This window comes from Nerophis lumbriciformis, linkage group LG25 (genome assembly GCF_033978685.3).
Source record: "Nerophis lumbriciformis linkage group LG25, RoL_Nlum_v2.1, whole genome shotgun sequence".
Classification (NCBI taxonomy): domain Eukaryota; kingdom Metazoa; phylum Chordata; class Actinopteri; order Syngnathiformes; family Syngnathidae; genus Nerophis; species Nerophis lumbriciformis.
The window spans coordinates 40,325,816-40,347,092 of NC_084572.2; the positions used below are offsets into that span (position 1 = coordinate 40,325,816).

Consider the following 21,277-nt stretch of genomic DNA (forward strand, 5'->3'; position numbering starts at 1 on the left):
CTAAGCAGGGAAGCCCAGACTTCCCTCTCCCCAGCCACTTCGTCCAGCTCTTCCTGTGGGACCCCGAGGCGTTCCCAGGCCAGCCGGGAGACATAGTCTTCCCAACGTGTCCTGGGTCTTCCCCGCGGCCTCCTACCGGTGGGACGTGCCCTAAACACCTCCCTAGGGAGGCGTTCGGGTGGCATCCTGACCAGATGCCCGAACCACCTCATCTGGCTCCTCTCCATGTGGAGGAGCAGCGGCTTTACTTTGAGCTCCCCCCGGATGACAGAGCTTCTTACCCTATCTCTAAGGGAGAGCCCCGCCACCCGGCGGAGGAAACTCATTTCGGCCGCTTGTACCCGTGATCTTGTCCTTTCGGTCATAACCCAAAGCTCATGACCATAGGTGAGGATGGGAACGTAGATCGACCGGTAAATTGAGAGCTTTGCCTTCCGGCTCAGCTCCTTCTTCACCACAACGGATCGATACAGCGTCCGCATTACTGAAGACGCCGCACCGATCCGCCTGTCGATCTCATGATCCACTCTTCCCTCACTCGTGAACAAGACTCCGAGGTACTTGAACTCCTCCACTTGGGGCAAGATCTCCTCCCCAACCCGGAGATGGCACTCCACCCTTTTCCGGGCGAGAACCATGGACTCGGACTTGGAGGTGCTGATTCTCATCCCAGTCGCTTCACACTCAGCTGCGAACCGATCCAGTGAGAGCTGAAGATCCTGGCCAGATGAAGCCATCAGGACCACATCATCTGCAAAAAGCAGAGACCTAATCCTGCAGCCACCAAACCAGATCCCCTCAACGCCTTGACTGCGCCTAGAAATTCTGTCCATAAAAGTTATGAACAGAATCGGTGACAAAGGGCAGCCTTGGCGGAGTCCGACCCTCACCGGAAACGTGTCCGACTTACTACCGGCAATGCGGACCAAGCTCTGACACTGATCGTACAGGGAGCGGACTGCCACAATCAGACAGTCCGATACCCCGTACTCTCTGAGCTCTCCCCACAGGACTTCCCGAGGGACACGGTCGGATGCCTTCTCCAAGTCCACAAAACACATGTAGACTGGTTGGGCAAACTCCCACGCACCCTCAAGAACCCTGCCGAGAGTATAGAGCTGGTCCACAGTTCCACGACCAGGACGAAAACCACACTGTTCCTCCTGAATCCGAGGTTGGACTATCCGGCGTAGCCTCCTCTCCAGTACACCTGAATAGACCTTACCGGGAAGGCTGAGGAGTGTGATCCCACGATAGTTAGAACACACCCTCCGGTTCCCCTTCTTAAAGAGAGGAACCACCACCCCGGTCTGCCAATCCAGAGGTACCGCCCCCGATGTCCACGCGATGCTGCAGATTAATATATAATACTGTTAAATGTCTTTACTTTAAATCAACATTATTGTTGAAACCATTTCACTACAATATTGTGTGTGCTGCTGTCCTGTGTCAAAGCCGAAGTGTTATCGATCGCTGTCAATGACGTAAGAGGTAATTACGTAAGTAAGAAGAAATGACGTAAGAGGAAATGACCCCGGAAGTAAATGGGGGGGGAAGGTTTTTGGCGTGACACAGCCATGAAATTCTAAGTTAATTATTATTTGCAAAAACAAAATACAGTTTATGAGTTTGAACATCAAATATGTTGTCTTTGTAGTGCATTCAACTGAATATGGGTTGAAAAGGATTTGCAAATCATTGTATTCCGTTTATATTTACATCTAACACAATTTCCCAACTCATATGGAAACGGGGTTTGTATATTGGCTGGTCCACAAAGACCACTCAAGTAGGCGATCAAGCCAAATCAACTTGAAACCGTGATCGTCAAGGTCAAATCGCTGCGAAAACCCCGAGTACCCGTTGTCATGCTGATGTAGTCAATCAATCAATCAATCAATGTTTATTTATATAGCCCTAAATCACAAGTGTCTCAAAGGGCTGCACAAGCCACAACGACATCCTCGGTACAGAGCCCACATAAGGGCAAGGAAAAACTCACCCCAGTGGGACGTCGATGTGAATGACTATGAGAAACCTTGGAGAGGACCGCATATGTGGGTAACCCCCCCCCCTCTAGGGAGACCGAAAGCAATGGATGTCGAGTGGGTCTAACATAATATTGTGAGAGTCCAGTCCATAGTGGATCCAGCATAACAGTAAGAGTCCAGTCCACAGTGGGGTCAGCAGGAAACCATCCCGAGCGGAGACGGGTCAGCAGCGCAGAGATGTTCCCAGCCGATATACAGGCGAGCGGTCCACCCCGGGTCCCGACCCCGGACAGCCAGCACCCCATCCATGGCCACCGGATCTGTGTGTCTCCCCTTCCACAAGGGATAGGGGGAGCAGAGGAGAAAAGAAAAGAAACGGCAGATCAACTGGTCTAAAAAAAGGGGGGCTATTCAAAGGCTAGAGTATACAAATGAGTTTTGAGATGGGACTTAAATGTTTCTACTGAGGTAGCATCTCTAACTGTTACCGGGAGGGCATTCCATAGTGCTGGAGCCCCAATAGAAAACGCTCTATAGCCGGCAGACTTTTTTTGGGCTCTGGGAATCACTAATAAGCCGGAGTTCTTTGAACGCAGATTTCTTGCCGGGACATATGGTACAATGCAATCGGCAAGATAGGCTGGTGTGTTGTTGGACTGACCTGTCCAAAGAGTTTATTGAGGTAGGCAACGTAGGCGGCAGCCACAGCGGAACTGTTGCTGAGGCTCCTTTTACTGCGCCGGCAGGTCTCCTCACCGCCACCGCCGGCCTTTTTCGGAGTGGCAGGAGACTTGGAGCTGTGAAGTGTACATAAATGCATCAAGCCACAATTGATTTTCCTATCATAACCTGCCTAATAACACACACTTTTTCAGATAAATATCCTCAACATTTTCCATCAAGTAATTGCTGAGGGGAGTGATGGAAAAAGAGGAGCGGGCCAATCAGCAGACATGGCTCGTTACATTAGTCGTTACATCAGCTGAGAGCTTTAAGGGGCTTGTTTTGCGCCAATCAGTGATTCTCATTCCGCTCTTAATCAGTGTAGATGAGACACAAAGATTGATAATAACCAGAATTTCTTGGAGAGGCTGAGCTGAAGAGCCTTGTTTTTAAATCTGCCGGCGGTCGGGGGTCTTCCAGCTGGCGGACCCCTCCCCCCTCGAGGAGGCATGCTAGGAGGAAACAAACAAGTTCAACACTTGAAAACAAACATTTCAAAGAAAATTCGTACTTCTATATATGATTCCATGCATCAGGTGTGATGCACATCCGTGGTATTGTATTCCACTCGGACAGTTCTACTCAAATGGAGGAAACATTTTTTCGGCCACTTGTACCCATGATCTTGTATAAAGCTCATGACCATGATCAAAATGCTTGTTTAACCTATCAAGTCATTTACAGGCTGAATTTAAGGCTCTGTAGCTTGGTACCTATTTACCAGAGGTGTGGACTCGAGTCACATGACTTGGACTCGAGTCAGACTCGAGTCATGAATTTGATGACTTTAGACTCGACTTGACAAAATGTAAAACGACTTGCAACTCGACTTAGACTTTAACATCAATGACTTGTGACTTCACTTGGACTTGAGCCTTTTGAATTGACATGACTTGACATGACTTGCTACTTTCCCCAAAACCCAAAGATGAAAAAGTTATTCGGGAGCGCTCCGTATTTTTCATTGTGTACTTGTCTATCAGCGTTGCGTGTGTCAGCTGGTGTGCTCTCAGTACAACAGCCAATCAAATTAGATCTACTTTGTTTTCATCACACAGCATTCATCCAATCAAATTGCAGGACAACCAACGAAGAAGACATGTCCAAACCACACGCCAGTGAACAAAAAATGATACCTAAAATAATTTTGTTTGGGTATAAAAATTACGAGGTGGTCAACACAAAACGGTTTGCAGTATGCAACACATGCGGTTCCAAAATTACTGATGGAGAGGCAACAACTTCCAACTTCGTCCGGCATTTGAAGTTGCACAAAGAACGGTAAGTTTTGAATGTAAGATAACGTTTATTGGCTAAGTAACGTGACTTTTATTTGCTGTGTAGTTAAATCAGTGAGGCTGTAAACTCACTGCTAACGTTATAACGTTATTGCAAACACGGGAATCTGTTGCAGTTCACTACCTTATTCATACTTTTTGTTCAGTGATTTTTTTTAAGCAGGGTTACGTTAGTCAATATATCACACGTAACGTTAGACGGCGGTCAGCAGCACCGCGTATTTTAGCCACCTAAAAAAAGACAAAAATAGTCAAATAAAGGTCAGTTAAAATGGATACTATATTATGAATATGTGTACCGTTTTAGCTAGCTTTCTGACATACTGTTGGTTGTTTACCTCAGTGGTCCCCAACCACTGGGCCGCGGCCCGGTACTGGTCCGTGGATCGATTGATATCGGGCCGCACAATAATTTTTTTTCTTTTTTTCTTTTTTTAATTAAATCAACATAAAAAACACAAGATACACTTACAAGTAGTGCACCAACCCAAAACAACTCTCTCCCACCTTTTGTTCTGGGCATTGAACATGAAGACTCTTCCTTCACTGTTCCGAGTGGCCATGAGAGTCTTGGCAGTGCCTGCCTCCAGTGCTCCAGTGGAGCGAGTTTTCAGCCATGGTGGCATCATACTACGCCCCCATCGTGCACAAATGACTGACAGACTCTTGGCTAATTTGGTCTTTTGCAGATGCAATGCAGCATAGGGCCCTGACATATAAAAAGTACAACTTTTTTGTTATGTTCACGTATATGTCATGTTTTTTCAATGTTAACACTTTTGTACAAATAAGTACATTTGCACTTTATTTTTCAATGTGTTTGTTCTGTAAAGGAATGAGTTCATGTTTAAAATGACTGGTTAATAGTGCTATTATAAAGTGCAATGTCAGCACAATTTTCTTTCCTGCAATTTAAAATGCACTTTTAATAAATAAATACAGCGTTTGAAAAGCATACACAATCTGTGTTAATATATTAGTCTGTGGTTAAAAGGACTTGAAAGGACTCGAAACTCAAAATGCAGGACTTAGGACTTGACTTGAGACTTTCCAGTCTTGACTTTGGACTTGACTCGGGGCTTGCCTGTCTTGACTCGCGACTTGACTCGGACTTGAGGGCAAAGACTTGAGACTTACTTGTGACTTGCAAAACAATGACTTGGTCCCACCTCTGCTATTTACCATCCCCAGCATGCCCACAACACTCGTAACTTAGATTTGATATCAGGGAAACATCGTTTACTGGATTGTACCGCACCAAGTGTTGTATGCAGGGGACCAAAGATTTGGAACCGGCTTAATGAGAGCCTCAAGATGCTGTATCCATTCTCCAACTTCAAAAATAAACTAAAAACTTATCTATTAACCACCTATATTTAATGCCTCATGTGGGGTAGACTACTGCTGGGTTTTGCATGGTTGAATGAATGTATGTATGTATGTGTATGCTTGCTTTAGTACTATTATCTTGTGTTCATCATATAGCGTTGTTTATTGTTTTGTTTTTTGTTGTTGTACTTGCTACCATGTTCCATCATTTCATGTATACAGGTAAAAGCCAGTAAATTAGAATATTTTGAAAAACTTGATTTATTTCAGTAATTGCATTCAAAAGGTGTAACTTGTACATTATATTTATTCATTGCACACAGACTGATGCATTCAAATGTTTATTTCATTTAATTTTGATGATTTGAAGTGGCAACAAATGAAAATCCAAAATTCCGTGTGTCACAAAATTAGAATATTACTTAAGGCTAATACAAAAAAGGGATTTTTAGAAATGTTGGCCAACTGAAAAGTATGAAAATGAAAAATATGAGCATGTACAATACTCAATACTTGGTTGGAGCTCCTTTTGCCTCAATTACTGCGTTAATGCGGCGTGGCATGGAGTCCATGAGTTTCTGGCACTGCTCAGGTGTTATGAGAGCCCAGGTTGCTCTGATAGTGGCCTTCAACTCTTCTGCGTTTTTGGGTCTGGCATTCTGCATCTTCCTTTTCACAATACCCCACAGATTTTCTATGGGGCTAAGGTCAGGGGAGTTGGCGGGCCAATTTAGAACAGAAATACCATGGTCCGTAAACCAGGCACGGGTAGATTTTGCGCTGTGTGCAGGCGCCAAGTCCTGTTGGAACTTGAAATCTCCATCTCCATAGAGCAGGTCAGCAGCAGGAAGCATGAAGTGCTCTAAAACTTGCTGGTAGACGGCTGCGTTGACCCTGGATCTCAGGAAACAGAGTGGACCGACACCAGCAGATGACATGGCACCCCAAACCATCACCCAACCATGCAAATTTTGCATTTCCTTTGGAAATCGAGGTCCCAGAGTCTGGAGGAAGACAGGAGAGGCACAGGATCCACGTTGCCTGAAGTCTAGTGTAAAGTTTCCACCATCAGTGATGGTTTGGGGTGCCATGTCATCTGCTGGTGTCGGTCCACTCTGTTTCCTGAGATCCAGGGTCAACGCAGCCGTCTACCAGCAAGTTTTAGAGCACTTCATGCTTCCTGCTGCTGACCTGCTCTATGGAGATGGAGATTTCAAGTTCCAACAGGACTTGGCGCCTGCACACAGCGCAAAATCTACCCGTGCCTGGTTTACGGACCATGGTATTTCTGTTCTAAATTGGCCCGCCAACTCCCCTGACCTTAGCCCCATAGAAAATCTGTGGGGTATTGTGAAAAGGAAGATGCAGAATGCCAGACCCAAAAACGCAGAAGAGTTGAAGGCCACTATCAGAGCAACCTGGGCTCTCATAACACCTGAGCAGTGCCAGAAACTCATGGACTCCATGCCACGCCGCATTAACGCAGTAATTGAGGCAAAAGGAGCTCCAACCAAGTATTGAGTATTGTACATGCTCATATTTTTCATTTTCATACTTTTCAGTTGGCCAACATTTCTAAAAATCCCTTTTTTGTATTAGCCTTAAGTAATATTCTAATTTTGTGACACACGGAATTTTGGATTTTCATTTGTTGCCACTTCAAATCATCAAAATTAAATGAAATAAACATTTGAATGCATCAGTCTGTGTGCAATGAATAAATATAATGTACAAGTTACACCTTTTGAATGCAATTACTGAAATAAATCAAGTTTTTCAAAATATTCTAATTTACTGGCTTTTACCTGTATACTATCCTCTGGACCCCCTGTCAAAAGCTTCTTCTAGCTTATTTGGGGGATCCTTTCACGTACCAACATCTTTAAATGATGATATTTCACTACTATTGTATTTGTTATATGGCATTGTGAATAAACTTGAAACTTGAAACCATAGGCTAGGATAGGAACATAGATCGACCGGTAAATTGAGAGCTTTGCCTTCTGGCTCAGCTCCTTCTTTACCACAACGGATCGATACAATGAATTGATTATTCTAACGATTATTAGGGCCCGCATGGCCCATTGCAAAAGGACTCCCGAAGGGAGTCCTTATGCAATTTGGACATAAGGACCTATTGAATTTGTAAGGTTTTATTCTTTATTCTTTATTCTTCCGCCGCCACATTAAACTGTAATTTGACCCACTTAACATGCTTCAAAACTCACCATATTTGACCCACACATCAGGACCTGCGAAAATGACCTTTTAAAAAAAAAAAAAAAAAACTCAAAATTGCGCTCTAGCGCCCCCTAGGAAGAAAAAAAAACTAGACTGCCTATATCTCCCACTAGGAAGATCGGAGAGACATGAAACAAAAACCTGTATGTAGGTCTGACTTAGACCTTGTTTTCATAATTGTATATCATCGGGCAAAAATCAACAGGAAGTTGGCAATTCCCCCTTCAAGACAAAAAAGTACTAAAAACAGTCACTTTTGCCTCTTTGAGCTGTATTTTGACCCCCTTAACATGCTTCAAAACTCACCAAACTGAACACACACATCAGGACTGGCAAAAATTGCGATCTAATAAAAAAACCTAACCCCAAATCTCAAAATTGTGCTCTAGCGCAATTTTTTAATGAAACGCACAAAAAACTGACAAAACTGCCTGTAACTCCCACTGGGAAGGTCGGAGAGACATGAAACATGAAAAACCTCTATGTAGGGCTCACTTAGACCTACATTTCATAAATTGACAACCCCCAGCAAAAATCAACAGGAAGTTTGCTATTCCCCCTTCAAAACAAATTTTTTGTAAAAACCGGTCACCTTCCTTCAAAAACTATCTCCTCTGAGCGCGTTTGTCGTTTCGGCTTCAAACTAACACAAGAGAGAGATTAAACCCGTGTGTATAAAATAACAGAACAGCGTTTTAATACCTGCTCTGGTTTTGATTTTATGACCCTTCAAAGACCCGCTGCGCTGATGCTGCTTCGCTGCTGTTTTTTTAAGATGGATGCTTAAAAGCAGGAAGCACCAGCGTGCTTACACAATGCAGACAAGGTAGGTACACTACACAAAAGTATTGGGACACTTATGACTACCACCGGACAAAAGTATTGGGACACTTAGGCCGAAAACTGGACAAAAGTATTGGGACACTTAGGCCGAAAACTGGACAAAAGTATTGGGACACTTAGGACTACAACTTGCCAAAAGTATTGGGACACTTGGGACTAAAACTGGACAAAAGTATTGGGACACTTAGGACTAGCACCTGCCAAATACGCGGGCCCGACCAACGCTGCTTGCAGCTTTAATATTTCATTTCAAGTGCACTACGTATAATAAACGCAACATTATTAATATTTCTACTACGGATAATTTAAACAAAAACTCGTCAAAACAGCCCAATACTTATAATATGGGCTTTTTAAACATAAGATCATTGTCTCCCAAAACGTTATTAGTTAATGAGGTCATTAGAGACAACAATCTTAACGTCATTGGTCTTAGCGAAACCTGGCTCAAACCAGACGAATTTTTTGCGCTAAATGAGGCATCTCCTCCTAACTATACGAATGCGCATATTGCCCGTCCCCTTAAAAGGGGTGGGGGGGTCGCATTAATATACAATGAAAACTTTAACCTTACCCCTAACCTAAATAATAAATACAAATCGTTTGAGGTGCTTACTATGAGGTCTGTCGCACCGCTGCCTCTCGATATGGCTGTTATCTACCGCCCCTCAGGGCCCTACTCGGACTTTATTAATGAATTCTCAGAGTTCGTTGCTGATCTAGTGACGCACGCAGACAATATAATCATAATGGGGGACTTTAATATCCATATGAATACCCCATCGGACCCTCAGTGCGTGGCGCTCCAGACTATAATTGATAGCTGTGGTCTTACACAAATAATAAATGAACCTACGCATCGCAACGGCAATACGATAGATCTAGTGCTGGTCAGGGGTGTCACCACCTCCAAAGTTATGGTACTCCCGTATACTAAAGTAATGTCCGATCATTACCTTATAAAATTCGAAGTTCTGACTCATTGTCAACAAACTAATAATAATAATAACTGCTATAGCAGCCGCAACATTAATGCCGCCACAACGATGACTCTTGCTGACCTACTGCCTTCGGTAATGGCACCATTCCCAAATTATGTCGGCTCTATTGATAACCTCACTAACAACTTTGACAATGCCCTGCGCAAAACCATTGATAGCATAGCACCGCTAAAACAAAAAAGGGCCCCTAAAAGGCGCACCCCATGGTTTACAGAGGAAACCAGAGCTCATAAATTATCATGTAGAAAGTTGGAACGCAAATGGCGCGCGGCCAAGCTTGAGGTTTTCCATCAAGCATGGAGTGATAGTTTAATATCGTATAAACGCATGCTTACCTTAGCTAAAGCTAAATATTACTCAAATCTCATCCGCCTCAACAAAAACGACCCTAAATTTTTGTTTAGTACAGTAGCATCGCTAACCCAACAAGGGACTCCTCCCAATAGCTCCACCCACTCGGCAGATGACTTTATGAATTTCTTTAATAAGAAAATTGAACTCATTAGAAAGGAGATTAAAGACAACGCATCCCAGCTACAACTGGGTTCTATGAACACAGATACAACTGTATCTACGACGGATACTGCAATACAAAATAGTCTCTCTCTTTTTGATGAAATAACATTAGAGGAACTATTACAGCGTGTAAGTGGGATAAAACAAACAACATGTTTACTTGACCCACTTCCTGGGAAACTTATCAAGGAGCTTTTTGTATTATTAGGTCCATCAGTGCTAAATATTATAAACTTATCACTTTCCTCTGGCACTGTTCCCCTAGCATTCAAGAAAGCGGTTATTCATCCTCTGCTCAAAAGACCTAACCTTGATCCTGACCTCATGGTAAACTACCGACCGGTGTCCCACCTTCCCTTTATTTCGAAAATCCTCGAAAAAATTGTCGCACAGCAGCTAAATGAACACTTAGTGTCTAACAATCTCTGTGAACCTTTTCAATCCGGTTTCAGGGCAAATCACTCTACGGAGACAGCCCTCGCAAAAATGACTAATGATCTACTGCTAACGATGGATTCTGATGCGTCATCTATGTTGCTGCTTCTTGATCTTAGCGCTGCTTTCGATACCGTCGATCATAATATTTTATTAGAGCGTATCAAAACACGTATTGGTATGTCAAACTTAGCCTTGTCGTGGTTTAACTCTTATCTTACTGACAGGATGCAATGCGTCTCCCATAATAATGTGACCTCTGACTATGTTAAGGTAACGTGCGGAGTTCCTCAGGGTTCGGTTCTTGGCCCTGCACTCTTTAGTATTTACATGCTGCCGCTAGGCGACATCATACGCAAATACGGTGTTAGCTTTCATTGTTATGCTGATGACACCCAACTCTACATGCCCCTAAAGCTGACCAACACGCCGGATTGTAGTCAGCTGGAGGCGTGTCTTAATGAAATTAAACATTGGATGTCCGCTAACTTCTTGCAACTCAACGCCAAGAAAACGGAAATGCTGATTATCGGTCCTGCTAAACACCGACATTTATTTAATAATACCACCTTAACATTTGACAACCAAACAATTACACAAGGCGAATCAGTAAAGAATCTGGGTATTATCTTCCACCCAACTCTCTCCTTTGAGTCACACATTAAGAGTGTCACTAAAACGGCCTTCTTTCATCTCCGTAATATCGCTAAAATTCGTTCTATTTTATCCACTAGCGACGCTGAGATCATTATTCATGCGTTCGTTACGTCTCGTCTCGACTACTGTAACGTATTATTTTGGGGTCTCCCTATGTCTAGCATTAAAAAATTACAGTTGGTACAAAATGCGGCTGCTAGACTTTTGACAAGAACAAGAAAGTTTGATCATATTACGCCTATACTGTATATACCTATATATACATACCTATACTGGCTCACCTGCACTGGCTTCCTGTGCACTTAAGAAGTGACTTTAAGGTTTTACTACTTACGTATAAAATACTACACGGTCTAGCTCCGTCCTATCTTGTCGATTGTATTGTACCATATGTCCCGGCAAGAAATCTGCGTTCAAAGAACTCCGGCTTATTAGTGATTCCCAGAGCCCAAAAAAAGTCTGCGGGCTATAGAGCGTTTTCTATTCGGGCTCCAGTACTATGGAATGCCCTCCCGGTAACAATTAGAGATGCTACCTCAGTAGAAGCATTTAAGTCCCATCTTAAAACTCATTTGTATACTCTAGCCTTTAAATAGCCCCCCTGTTGGACCAGTTGATCTGCCGTTTCTTTTCTTTTCTCCTCTGCTCCCCTTTTCCTTGGGGGGGGGGGGGCACAGGTCCGGTGGCCATGGATGAAGTGCTGGCTGTCCAGAGTCGGGACCCGGGGTGGACCGCTCGCCTGTGCATCGGCTGGGAACATCTCTACGCTGCTGACCCGTCTCCGCTCGGGATGGTGTCCTGCTGGCCCCACTATGGACTGGACTCTTACTATTATGTTGGATCCACTTTGGACTGGACTCTCACAATATTATGTCAGACCCACTCGACATCCATTGCTTTCGGTCTCCCCTAGAGGGGGGGGGGGGGTTACCCACATATGCGGTCCTCTCCAAGGTTTCTCATAGTCATTCACATCGACGTCCCACTGGGGTGAGTTTTTCCTTGCCCGTATGTGGGCTTTGTACCGAGGATGTCGTTGTGGCTTGTGCAGCCCTTTGAGACACTTGTGATTTAGGGCTATATAAATAAAGATTGATTGATTGATTGATTGATTGATTGATTTATTTTTGTAACAAATGATTCTTTAGTGCAGCCGTGCTACAAATTCTTCAAAGGAAGTCCCCAAACACACCAACAATTTTCTTGTACAGTATGTAGAAACTTTAGTTGTTTGGTTGGGGACTACAAAAGAAAGTGAGATCAGCCAACACCGTCGCAAGGGGGCGTAGCTACAAATGGGAAATGTTTTCTGAGTTCTTTGCTTGCATGTTATGGAATTTAAAGGCCTACTGAAATGATTTTTTAAAATTTAAACGGGGATAGCAGATCCATTCTGTGTGTCATACTTGATCATTTCGCGATATTGCCATATTTTTGCTGAAAGAATTTAATATAGAACGACGACGATAAAGTTCGCAACTTTTGGTTGCTGATAAAAAAAAGCCTTGCCTGTACCGGAAGTAGCGTGACGTCACAAGTTGAAAGTCTCCTCACATTTCCACATTGTTTACACCAGCAGCGAGAGCCATTGGGACCGAGAAAGCGACGATTACCGCATTAATTTGAGCCAGGATGAAAGATTGGTGGATGAGGAACGTGAGAGTGAAGGACTAGAGTGCAGTGCAGGACGCATCTTTTTTCGTAACTTAGGTACAAGGGCTCATTGGATTCCACACACTCTCCTTTTTCTATTGTGGATCACGGATTTGTATTTTAAACCACCTGGGATACTATATCCTCTTGAAAATGAGAGTCGAGAACGCGAAATGGACATTCACAGTGACTTTTATCTCCACGACAATACATCGGTGAAGCACTTTAGCTACGGAGCTAACGTGATAGCATCGGGCTTAACTGCAGATAGAAACAAAAGAAATAAACCCCTGACTGGAAGGATAGACAGAAAATCAACAATACTATTAAACCATGGACCTGGAACTACACGGTTAATGCTTTCCAGCCTGGCGAAGCTTAACAATGCTGTTGCTAACGACGCCATTGAATCTAACTTAGCTACGGACCTTGACAGAGCTATGATAAAAACATTAGCTCTCCACCTACGCCAACCCTCATCTGCTCATCAACACCGAAGCTCACCTGCGTTCCAGCGATCGACAGAGCGACGAAGGACTTCACCCGATCATCGATGCGGTCGGCGGCTAGCGTCGGATAGCGCGTCTGCTATCCAAGTCAAAGTCCTCCTGGTTGTGTTGCTGTAGCCAGACGCTAAAACACCGATCGCATCTACAGCTTTCTTCTTTGCAGTCTCCATTGTTCATTAAACAAATTGCAAAAGATTCACCAACACAGATGTCCAGAATACTGTGGAATTTTGCGATGAAAACTGAGCTTTTTGTATTGGATACAATGGCGTCCCAATACTTCCGTTTCAACCATCGACGTCACGCGCATACATCATACCTAGACGTTTTCGACCGGAAGTTTCGCAGGAAATTTAAAATTGCACTTTATAAGTTAACCCGGCCGTATTGGCATGTGTTGCAATGTTAAGATTTCATCATCGATATATCAAATCAAATCAAATCAACTTTATTTATAGAGCACATTTAAAATTTACCACAGGGGTAGCCAAAGTGCTGTACAATGAGCAGGTTAAAAGATAAAACGAGTACCGAGCAAACACAACACAACACAAACAGAACACGATAAAAAATAAATAATTAAAATAGAATTAATAAAAAACATAAAAACATAAAAACAGGATCACAGCAGGTGTATTATGGGGCGCCATTGCAGGATGGATATCACTCAGTGTTAAAAGCCATGGAATAAAAGTATGTTTTTAAGAGAGATTTAAAAACAGGAAGAGAGGAGGCTTGTCTAACACTCAGGGGTAGGTCGTTCCAGAGCTTGGGAGCAGCAACGGCGAAAGCTCTGTCACCTCTATATAAACTATCAGACTGCGTGGTCGGTAGTAGTGGCTTTCAGTAGGCCTTTAAAGTAACATTTTCAATGATTATAATGTTAGTAAATGATCTACTTAAAAAACTAAACATTCTGTGGTACGTTACATGGAACATGTAAAAGGTTGGTAGATGAGAAGAAATAAAGGTATAATATAGTGTAGAAATGCACCTAATTGTCTTGATTTTCTAAATGTTTTTTCAAGGTTTGCGTGAGAGCACTTAGTGCTGATAGAACGTTTCCTCTTTTTTCTCAAAGGATGCTCAAATCCTTGAGTCATAGATTGCACATGTCACGTTTGCCGCTGACTCCACTGACCGTACAGTTACTGTACATCACAACATGGTCAAACCATTTTTCTAAACATTTTGAAGTTATTTTTCCACTTTATTTGTATTCCGGCAAGTGATTTCTTCCCGGAAGTGAAAATCGGTGGTGGTCAACCAAGTCAAGATGGCTGTGGTACAGCAAGCATCTGAGTACGCAAGGGACTTACATATTCCTGCAAAAAGCCGATATGAGCAAAAAAATCCAACTATGCAATGGAATAAATCCCGATACGTTATCAAAAAAAAAGATTTGTCAAGTGATAAAGGACTATTCGTCGGCGGAGTTCCCAAACATCTCAAACTATTGTGTGCTCCAGACATTATACACAGCAAAACAGATGAAAACTTGGAAAAGCATGGAGGTCTACAACTTCTTTGTGTATGACTGTGTCAAGGAAATTGGTATCAAGACTCTGAATGAATGAAATAAGTTTATTTGGGTCATATAATCAACCATTAACCATTTTGTGTGAGCAGTTTAAGAGTACAGACTATACATATTTAACAATCATACGCATTTACACACAAAAGAAAAAGGAATAGGCTGAAGCCAAAGCTTATATTTGCCTATCCTAAACCTTCACTGAAAATAAGTTTACCTGGAACATCAACGTTAAAAAAAAACAAAAAACTCAAAATCAATGAGATGAAAGTAATTGTTACTATATTTTATAATTTTCTATTATTTCACCTTTCAAGGTTTTCTTAAACCTTAACAAAGAACTACATCACTGAGCTTCTTCCACCATTTAACTCCTAAAACTGAAATACATTTGTATTTTATATTCCTTCTCACTTTACCTATTTCAAAAAACAATATCCCCCGTAAATTATAGTTTTCTCCTCTTAATGTAAATAAGCTAAGAATACAAGCTGGAAGGCTGTTGTTCTTTACTCCAAACATCATTTTCATTGTTTTTAAAAACACAATATCTGAACATTTTAACACATTAGAACTTATAAATAATGGATTGGTATGTTCATAGTAGCACACTTTGTGTATTATTCTAATGACCCTTTTTTGGAATTTAATTATTGGCTCTATGTTTGTTCTATAAACATTTCCCCAAACTTCAACACAATATGTTAAATATGGAAAAGTAAAAGAATAATATAACATATGCAGACATTTCTTATTCAGTATGTGTTTTACTTTATAAAGAATGGCAATGGATATTTTTCCCTTTATATATTTAATATGCGGTTTCCAACATCATTTATGATCAATTATTATTCCCAAGAATTTAGTTTCATATACTCTATCAATTTCCACTTGATTTAATTTTAATTTTGCTTCACAATTTGTCCTTGCACCACTAAACACCAAATATGCATCGTGTTTGCTCGGGTAAGGTTGCATTTCATGATTCAACTTTGTGTCTACTGTAATGTTTGTTACTGTTGTTGTTGTTGTTGTTGTTGCACGCACCATTTACGAGTACGCATGTTTTTCCACATCTTTATCAAAATATAACTATAGATGTCAACATTGTGTATTTGCTGACAGATACATTTACATACCTGCCAACTACTCCGGTTTTCCCGTAATTAGTACGGTTTTCATCAACCTATTCCGGGTTACGGTAGCAGTGATAAAAAATACGGTTTTTCATTAATTAAAAAAAATTTTTTTTTTTAAGTTTTATTCACGAAATCGCGTAACAACAATGACAATCGACGCTGCTTCCCGTAACTTCCTATCGAGCCATTCCGAATGCCATGTGCGAGGCTATTTATAGCACCGCTGCCAAGCACGAGGCCATTGTTTCCAAACGAGCGAACGATCATGGAATCAGCCGGAGAAAAATCGCAAACGAGTCTTAAACCGAAAAGAAAACTGCAGTCATTCCGTGAAGAATATTCAAAAGCCTATCCGGGAATAATTATCCCTTCCAAAAAGGGTGAAAACTACGCGAATTGCACCTTGTGCAGACAAGATTTTTCGATCGGACACGGAGGAATTAGCCATGTAAAAGACCACGTTGGGACAAAAAAACACAAGTCTAATGCCGTTGCTAGCGATACAAGTGGAAAACTTTCAACGTTTTTCGCCGCCCAAACAGATTCTTTGGATGTGATAAATGCCGAAGTTTTATTTACGGAGGCAATAATTGAGCAAACAAAAAGGTAATGACACCAATGTTATCTATTGGAATTGTTTAGTACTGTTATACTGTTAAAAGTGTTTATACTATTTATGCTTTCAAGTCCAAGTTGAAGAAATCTTGTTAAATGTTGACAGCATAACTACCAAAATACAGAAGTATGTCCTTAATATTTTTGCAGTGCTATTTCTGTTGAAAAGTTCAAATGATTACATTAGAGATGTGATGTGCCACTTTTCAAGTGTCTGATGGCTTCAATTAATTTTCATGAATTTTTCATATTTTGAATTCTTTTGAAAGGCTTACAAAAAAACTACATTTGAATTGTAATTCCATGCTATTGACAGGACTATTAATTTTAATGAAGTTAGCTTACCATGTTTACAGTATGATAATTGTGATAGAAATGTGAATTTTAGGCACAGAATATTTTTTTACAATTGAACAAGGCAGTAGATTATACAAGCTTGGACAGAAAGTTAATAATGACACCAATTTCTTTTTGAATGGAATTGTTTAGTACTGTTTTACCATTTGTTTACTGTAAAAAGTGTTTATACTTTCAATGAACAAATTGAAGTCTTGTGAAAGGTTGACAGGATAACTGGCATTAACTGTCAAAATAATGTCAAACTATTGAAGTTAGCTTACAGAATAAACATGTCAATCAACCCATATGATTTTTGCTGTAATATTTTTGTTTTGAAAAGTCACTGATAGAAAAGGGATGGTTTTAGCAACATTTTAACCTGTCTGAATGCTAATAATCATTTTGCGTCAGGGGGCGAAGACCCCCACCAGGACTTTGTCCTGGACCTACCGGGGCCTGCGGCCCTCGGACCCTGGCTACTAGGTTTTTCTGATTTCAAAAGTTGGCAGGTATGCATTTATGATTGTTTATGAAAATATAACTATAGATGTCAACATTGTATGTGCTGAAAGATTCATTTATGATCGTTGTCTTTGGTAGAAGCTTAACTCTTAGGTTTTGCTCACATTTGATTTATTTAGACTTGCCGAGGGGCTTTCTGGAACACTCGTAGCAAAAATGTGTCTTAAAAAATAATATTAAGATAATACTTAAATTGGAAACACTAAATGTTAAAAGTATACCAAACAAACATGTAACAGAGTAGTCACTGTAAGTAAACTCATGCGTTCTTCAACTCTGCTCCCTTGGACTGGAGTGCGTGGTACTTTTGTTGTCGTTCTCTCAACAAAATCTTGCACTCTTCCGCCATTCTTGATTATCTCTCGAGAAACTCTGAAGAAAGGTTTATCCTTTTCGCGATTTAAACAGTTCGTACAGCCGAAAACAAGGCAAGCATAGGGAATTTTTCATTGAGAAAGGCTAAATGGTGCCTAGTACCCATTGAGAACAGACGCTGGCTCGACCACCACACGTATTAAGTGAGCTGGGCTTGACGTCATTTTCGATACAAGCAATTGAAAACAGCTGCCTTTGAGCTCCATTTAAACAGCAGGTGGCAGTGGTGAGCGTTACAGACGAGGTAGGGACAGAGTTACGAAATCTCCCTTTTTTGCAAATGTATAGGGTTGGAACAGTTTCAAATGAGTATAGGTTTGATCCCATTTTACTGACCTGGCTGCAGAGCACGGTCGGCTTTCAGCTCCAGACTTTGCACTTTTCGCAGACATCGTGCTGGAATGCAAGGACAATTCTCGGAACTAAAACTTATGAAAAAGCACAAATGCATTTGATTAGGACAATGTAGATTAGCTTATTTTCTTCATTGATAGGTTAAAGCAATAAAACAGTAGAACGCCTTTAAATGCCCTTGAAGTCTTACAATTTAAATGAACTAGAACAGTGGTTCTCAACCTTTTTTCAGTGATGTACCCTCTGTGAAAATGTTTTTAATTCAAGTACCCCCTAATCAGAGCAAAGCATTTTTGTTTGAAAAAAAGAGATAAAGAAGTAAAATACAGCACTATGTCATCAGTTTCTGATTTATTAAATTGTATAACAGTGCAAAATATTGCTCATTTGTAGTGGTCTTTCTTGAACTATCTGGAAAAAAAGATAGGTTTTTATTTATAAAGGATTTTTCGAATTGTTGCTATTTTTAGAATATTTAAAAAAAATCTCACGTACTCCTTGGCATACCTTCAAGTACCCCCAGGGGTAAAATGTTGCTCATTTGTAGTGGTCTTTCTTGAACTATTTGGAAAAAAAGATATAAAAATAATTAAAAACTTGTTGAAAAATAAACAAGTGATTCAATTATAATTAAAGCTGCAAGCAGCGATGGACGGGACCGATTTTGAGGGCTCATAAAATCTAAACCGGAGCAGTAATTAAAACTCTTTCATCAACTTTTAATCAGGAGGGTTCAATCTCTCTCCTGTGCTAATTTGAAGCCGACACGACAAACGCGCTCAGTAGAGATAATGTTTGAAAAAAGGTGACTGTTTTTAATCAACTTTTGTTTTGAAGGGGGAATTGCAGACTTCCTGTTGATTTTTGCTGGGGGTTGTCAGTCTATGAAATATAGGTCTAAGTTAGACCTACATAGAGGTTTTTGTTTCATGTCTCTACGACATTCCTTTTGGGAGTTAGAGGCAGTTTTGTCTGTTTTCTTCCTTTTGGGGTTTGGTTTTTTGGTTAGATCGCAATTTTCGACAGTCCTGATGTGTGTGTCCAATTTGGTGAGTTTTGAAGCATGTTAAAGGGGTCAAATTACAGGCGGTATAATAATAAAACGCTAGAAATTCAATAGGGTCCTCTGTCCCAAAGGGACTCGGTCCCTAAATAAAGATTTCTACACATAGAAGTAATCATCAACTAAAAGTGCTCTCTTTGGAGATTGTAATAGAGATCCATCTGGATTCATCAACTTAATTCTAAACATTTCTTCACAAAAAAAGAAATCTTTAACATCAATATTTATGGAACATGTCCACAAAAAAATCTAGCTGTCAATACTGAATATTGCATTGTTGCATTGTAATGAATTGAATAGCCTACTTGATTTGATGTTCAGTTTATGAACTTACATTCATATTTTGTTGAAGTATTATTCAATAAATATATCTATAAAGGATTTTTGAATTATTGCTATTTTTAGAATATTAAAAAAAATCTCACGTACCCCTTGGCATACCTTCAAGTACCCCCACATTTGAGAACCACTGAACTAGAAAACAGACACAAAACGTCAGCGTTCGAACCACAGTCATTGATGTGACATAAGACCTACGCTCACCAAGTCATCAAACTCTTGAGTATGGACAACTGTTTTGATTGTTCTTTGCTACTTTGCAGAAGACTTCTGAACATAGTTTTGCAGTTCCTAATGCCCTTAAACAGCAAACACCGAAAAGTTGACTTCACTTATTTAATTGTGCCACAAGGGAAGACTACAGTTTTAGTTATTTTCCATGCGTGTACACACAGACCTAATTAAGGGAGTGATACGGGTCTGATTTGACTGCAGTGCCCCAAGTTGTTGGGGGTTCAGTTTTTTGCAAGTACCCCCACATTTGAGAACCATTGAACTAGAAAACAGACACAAAACGTCAGCGTTCGAACCACAGTCATTGATGTGACATAAGACCTACGCTCACCAAGTCATCAAACTCTTGAGTATGGACAACTGTTTTGATTGTTTTTTGCTACTTTGCAGAAGAGACGCAGTCAACTTCTGAACATAGTTTTGCAGTTCCTAATGCCCTTAAACTGCAAACACCGAAAAGTTGACTTCACTTATTTAATTGTGCCACAAGGGAAGACTACAGTTTTAGTTATTTTCCATGCGTGTACACACAGACTTAATTAAGGGAGTGATACGGGTCTGAATTGACTGCAGTGCCCCAAGTTGTTGGGGGTTCAGTTTTTTGCTGAAAGGCAGTGCTCTGAAGACAACTACTGCAGTATATTTAAAGCAACAGGCAGCTCCAACCTCTTTGTAATTGTGTACTGGTACACAAGCCTTGACAATGCACTGGAGCGCCCAGTCCCTATAGAGTAAGAAAGCGTTGCCTTTGTTGTGCTATCACTGAGTACCGAGCTGGCTCCGGGGGAAAAAATATCTTTCACTTTGGGAGATAATTTTCTATTTGTCCCCTTCTGTTGTTTGTCAAATAGAAGTGCTGTGTTGTAGTAGGACTCTGCACTAAGTGACAGACGGACATGATACTGTTTAAATTCAAACATCTTGAGGTACACGGGGGAAGAATTAAGTGCATACACCCACGCACTAAATTTACATATAAGGAAGAACAAAGAACAAGGGTGGGTGTTAAGATCCAAGAGAGTTGAGATGCAGCTTACTGATGTGCTGCAAGGAAAATGGCATACAAATTGGAACAGTGAGAGATTGAAACAACTTGTCGAAGCAGAGACTTATTACTGAGTGTGAAGCAGATTAACATTCTGGTTATGACGGCCTGATGACGAAGGGCTGCACTTGGCACTGATGAGCTATAAACATAAATGCCTCAATCCGCCAGCTCACATGCCACAGCGACCGTACAAACACAGATACCCATGATCTGCTCCAGCGGCCACCACTCGGTCCACCGCTTAGACCAGAACTCTAATAGGAAGAGACACGGAGATCAGCCGACTGCTTCGCGTGCTGTCGCCACATTCCCAACTCCCACCGGGTCGCTCACAAGGCGGCATGACTGAGTAGTGATTGCCTGTCTCGCAGGCTTCCATACAATCAGCATGCGTGGCCGACATGCTGATTGCAAACACGCTGCTAGCATGTTGAAGTGTTGCGGGGGCGCTGGGGTGTGGTGTTCTTGTCCTTGACCGCCGGGAGAATCCTCTCAAGTGTTACTGATGACTTTCTATTT

The 21,277-nt window shown here is 41.3% G+C and overlaps 2 protein-coding genes across 3 annotated transcripts in view; one reads left to right on the forward strand and one right to left on the reverse strand.

The window, feature by feature from the left end:
- LOC133621938 (calcium-binding protein 2-like) overlaps positions 1–21,277 on the reverse strand; it is a 111,887-nt gene that overhangs the window by 66,892 nt on the left and 23,718 nt on the right. Inside the window, exons 2-4 of one of the 2 annotated variants that reach the window (XM_061984410.1) lie at positions 18,057–18,148; positions 3,065–3,166; positions 2,653–2,788 (exon numbers count right to left, since the gene is read on the reverse strand). In XM_061984410.1, coding sequence (XP_061840394.1) covers positions 2,653–2,788; positions 3,065–3,166; positions 18,057–18,112 — 294 coding nt within the window. In that variant the 5' untranslated portion in view covers positions 18,113–18,148. The remainder of the gene's footprint in view (positions 1–2,652; positions 2,789–3,064; positions 3,167–18,056; positions 18,149–21,277) is intronic. The other variant, XM_061984411.1, reaches the window with a different exon arrangement.
- doc2g (double C2-like domains, gamma) overlaps positions 1–21,277 on the forward strand; it is a 327,390-nt gene that overhangs the window by 47,612 nt on the left and 258,501 nt on the right. The gene's annotated exons all lie outside the window — the stretch shown is intronic.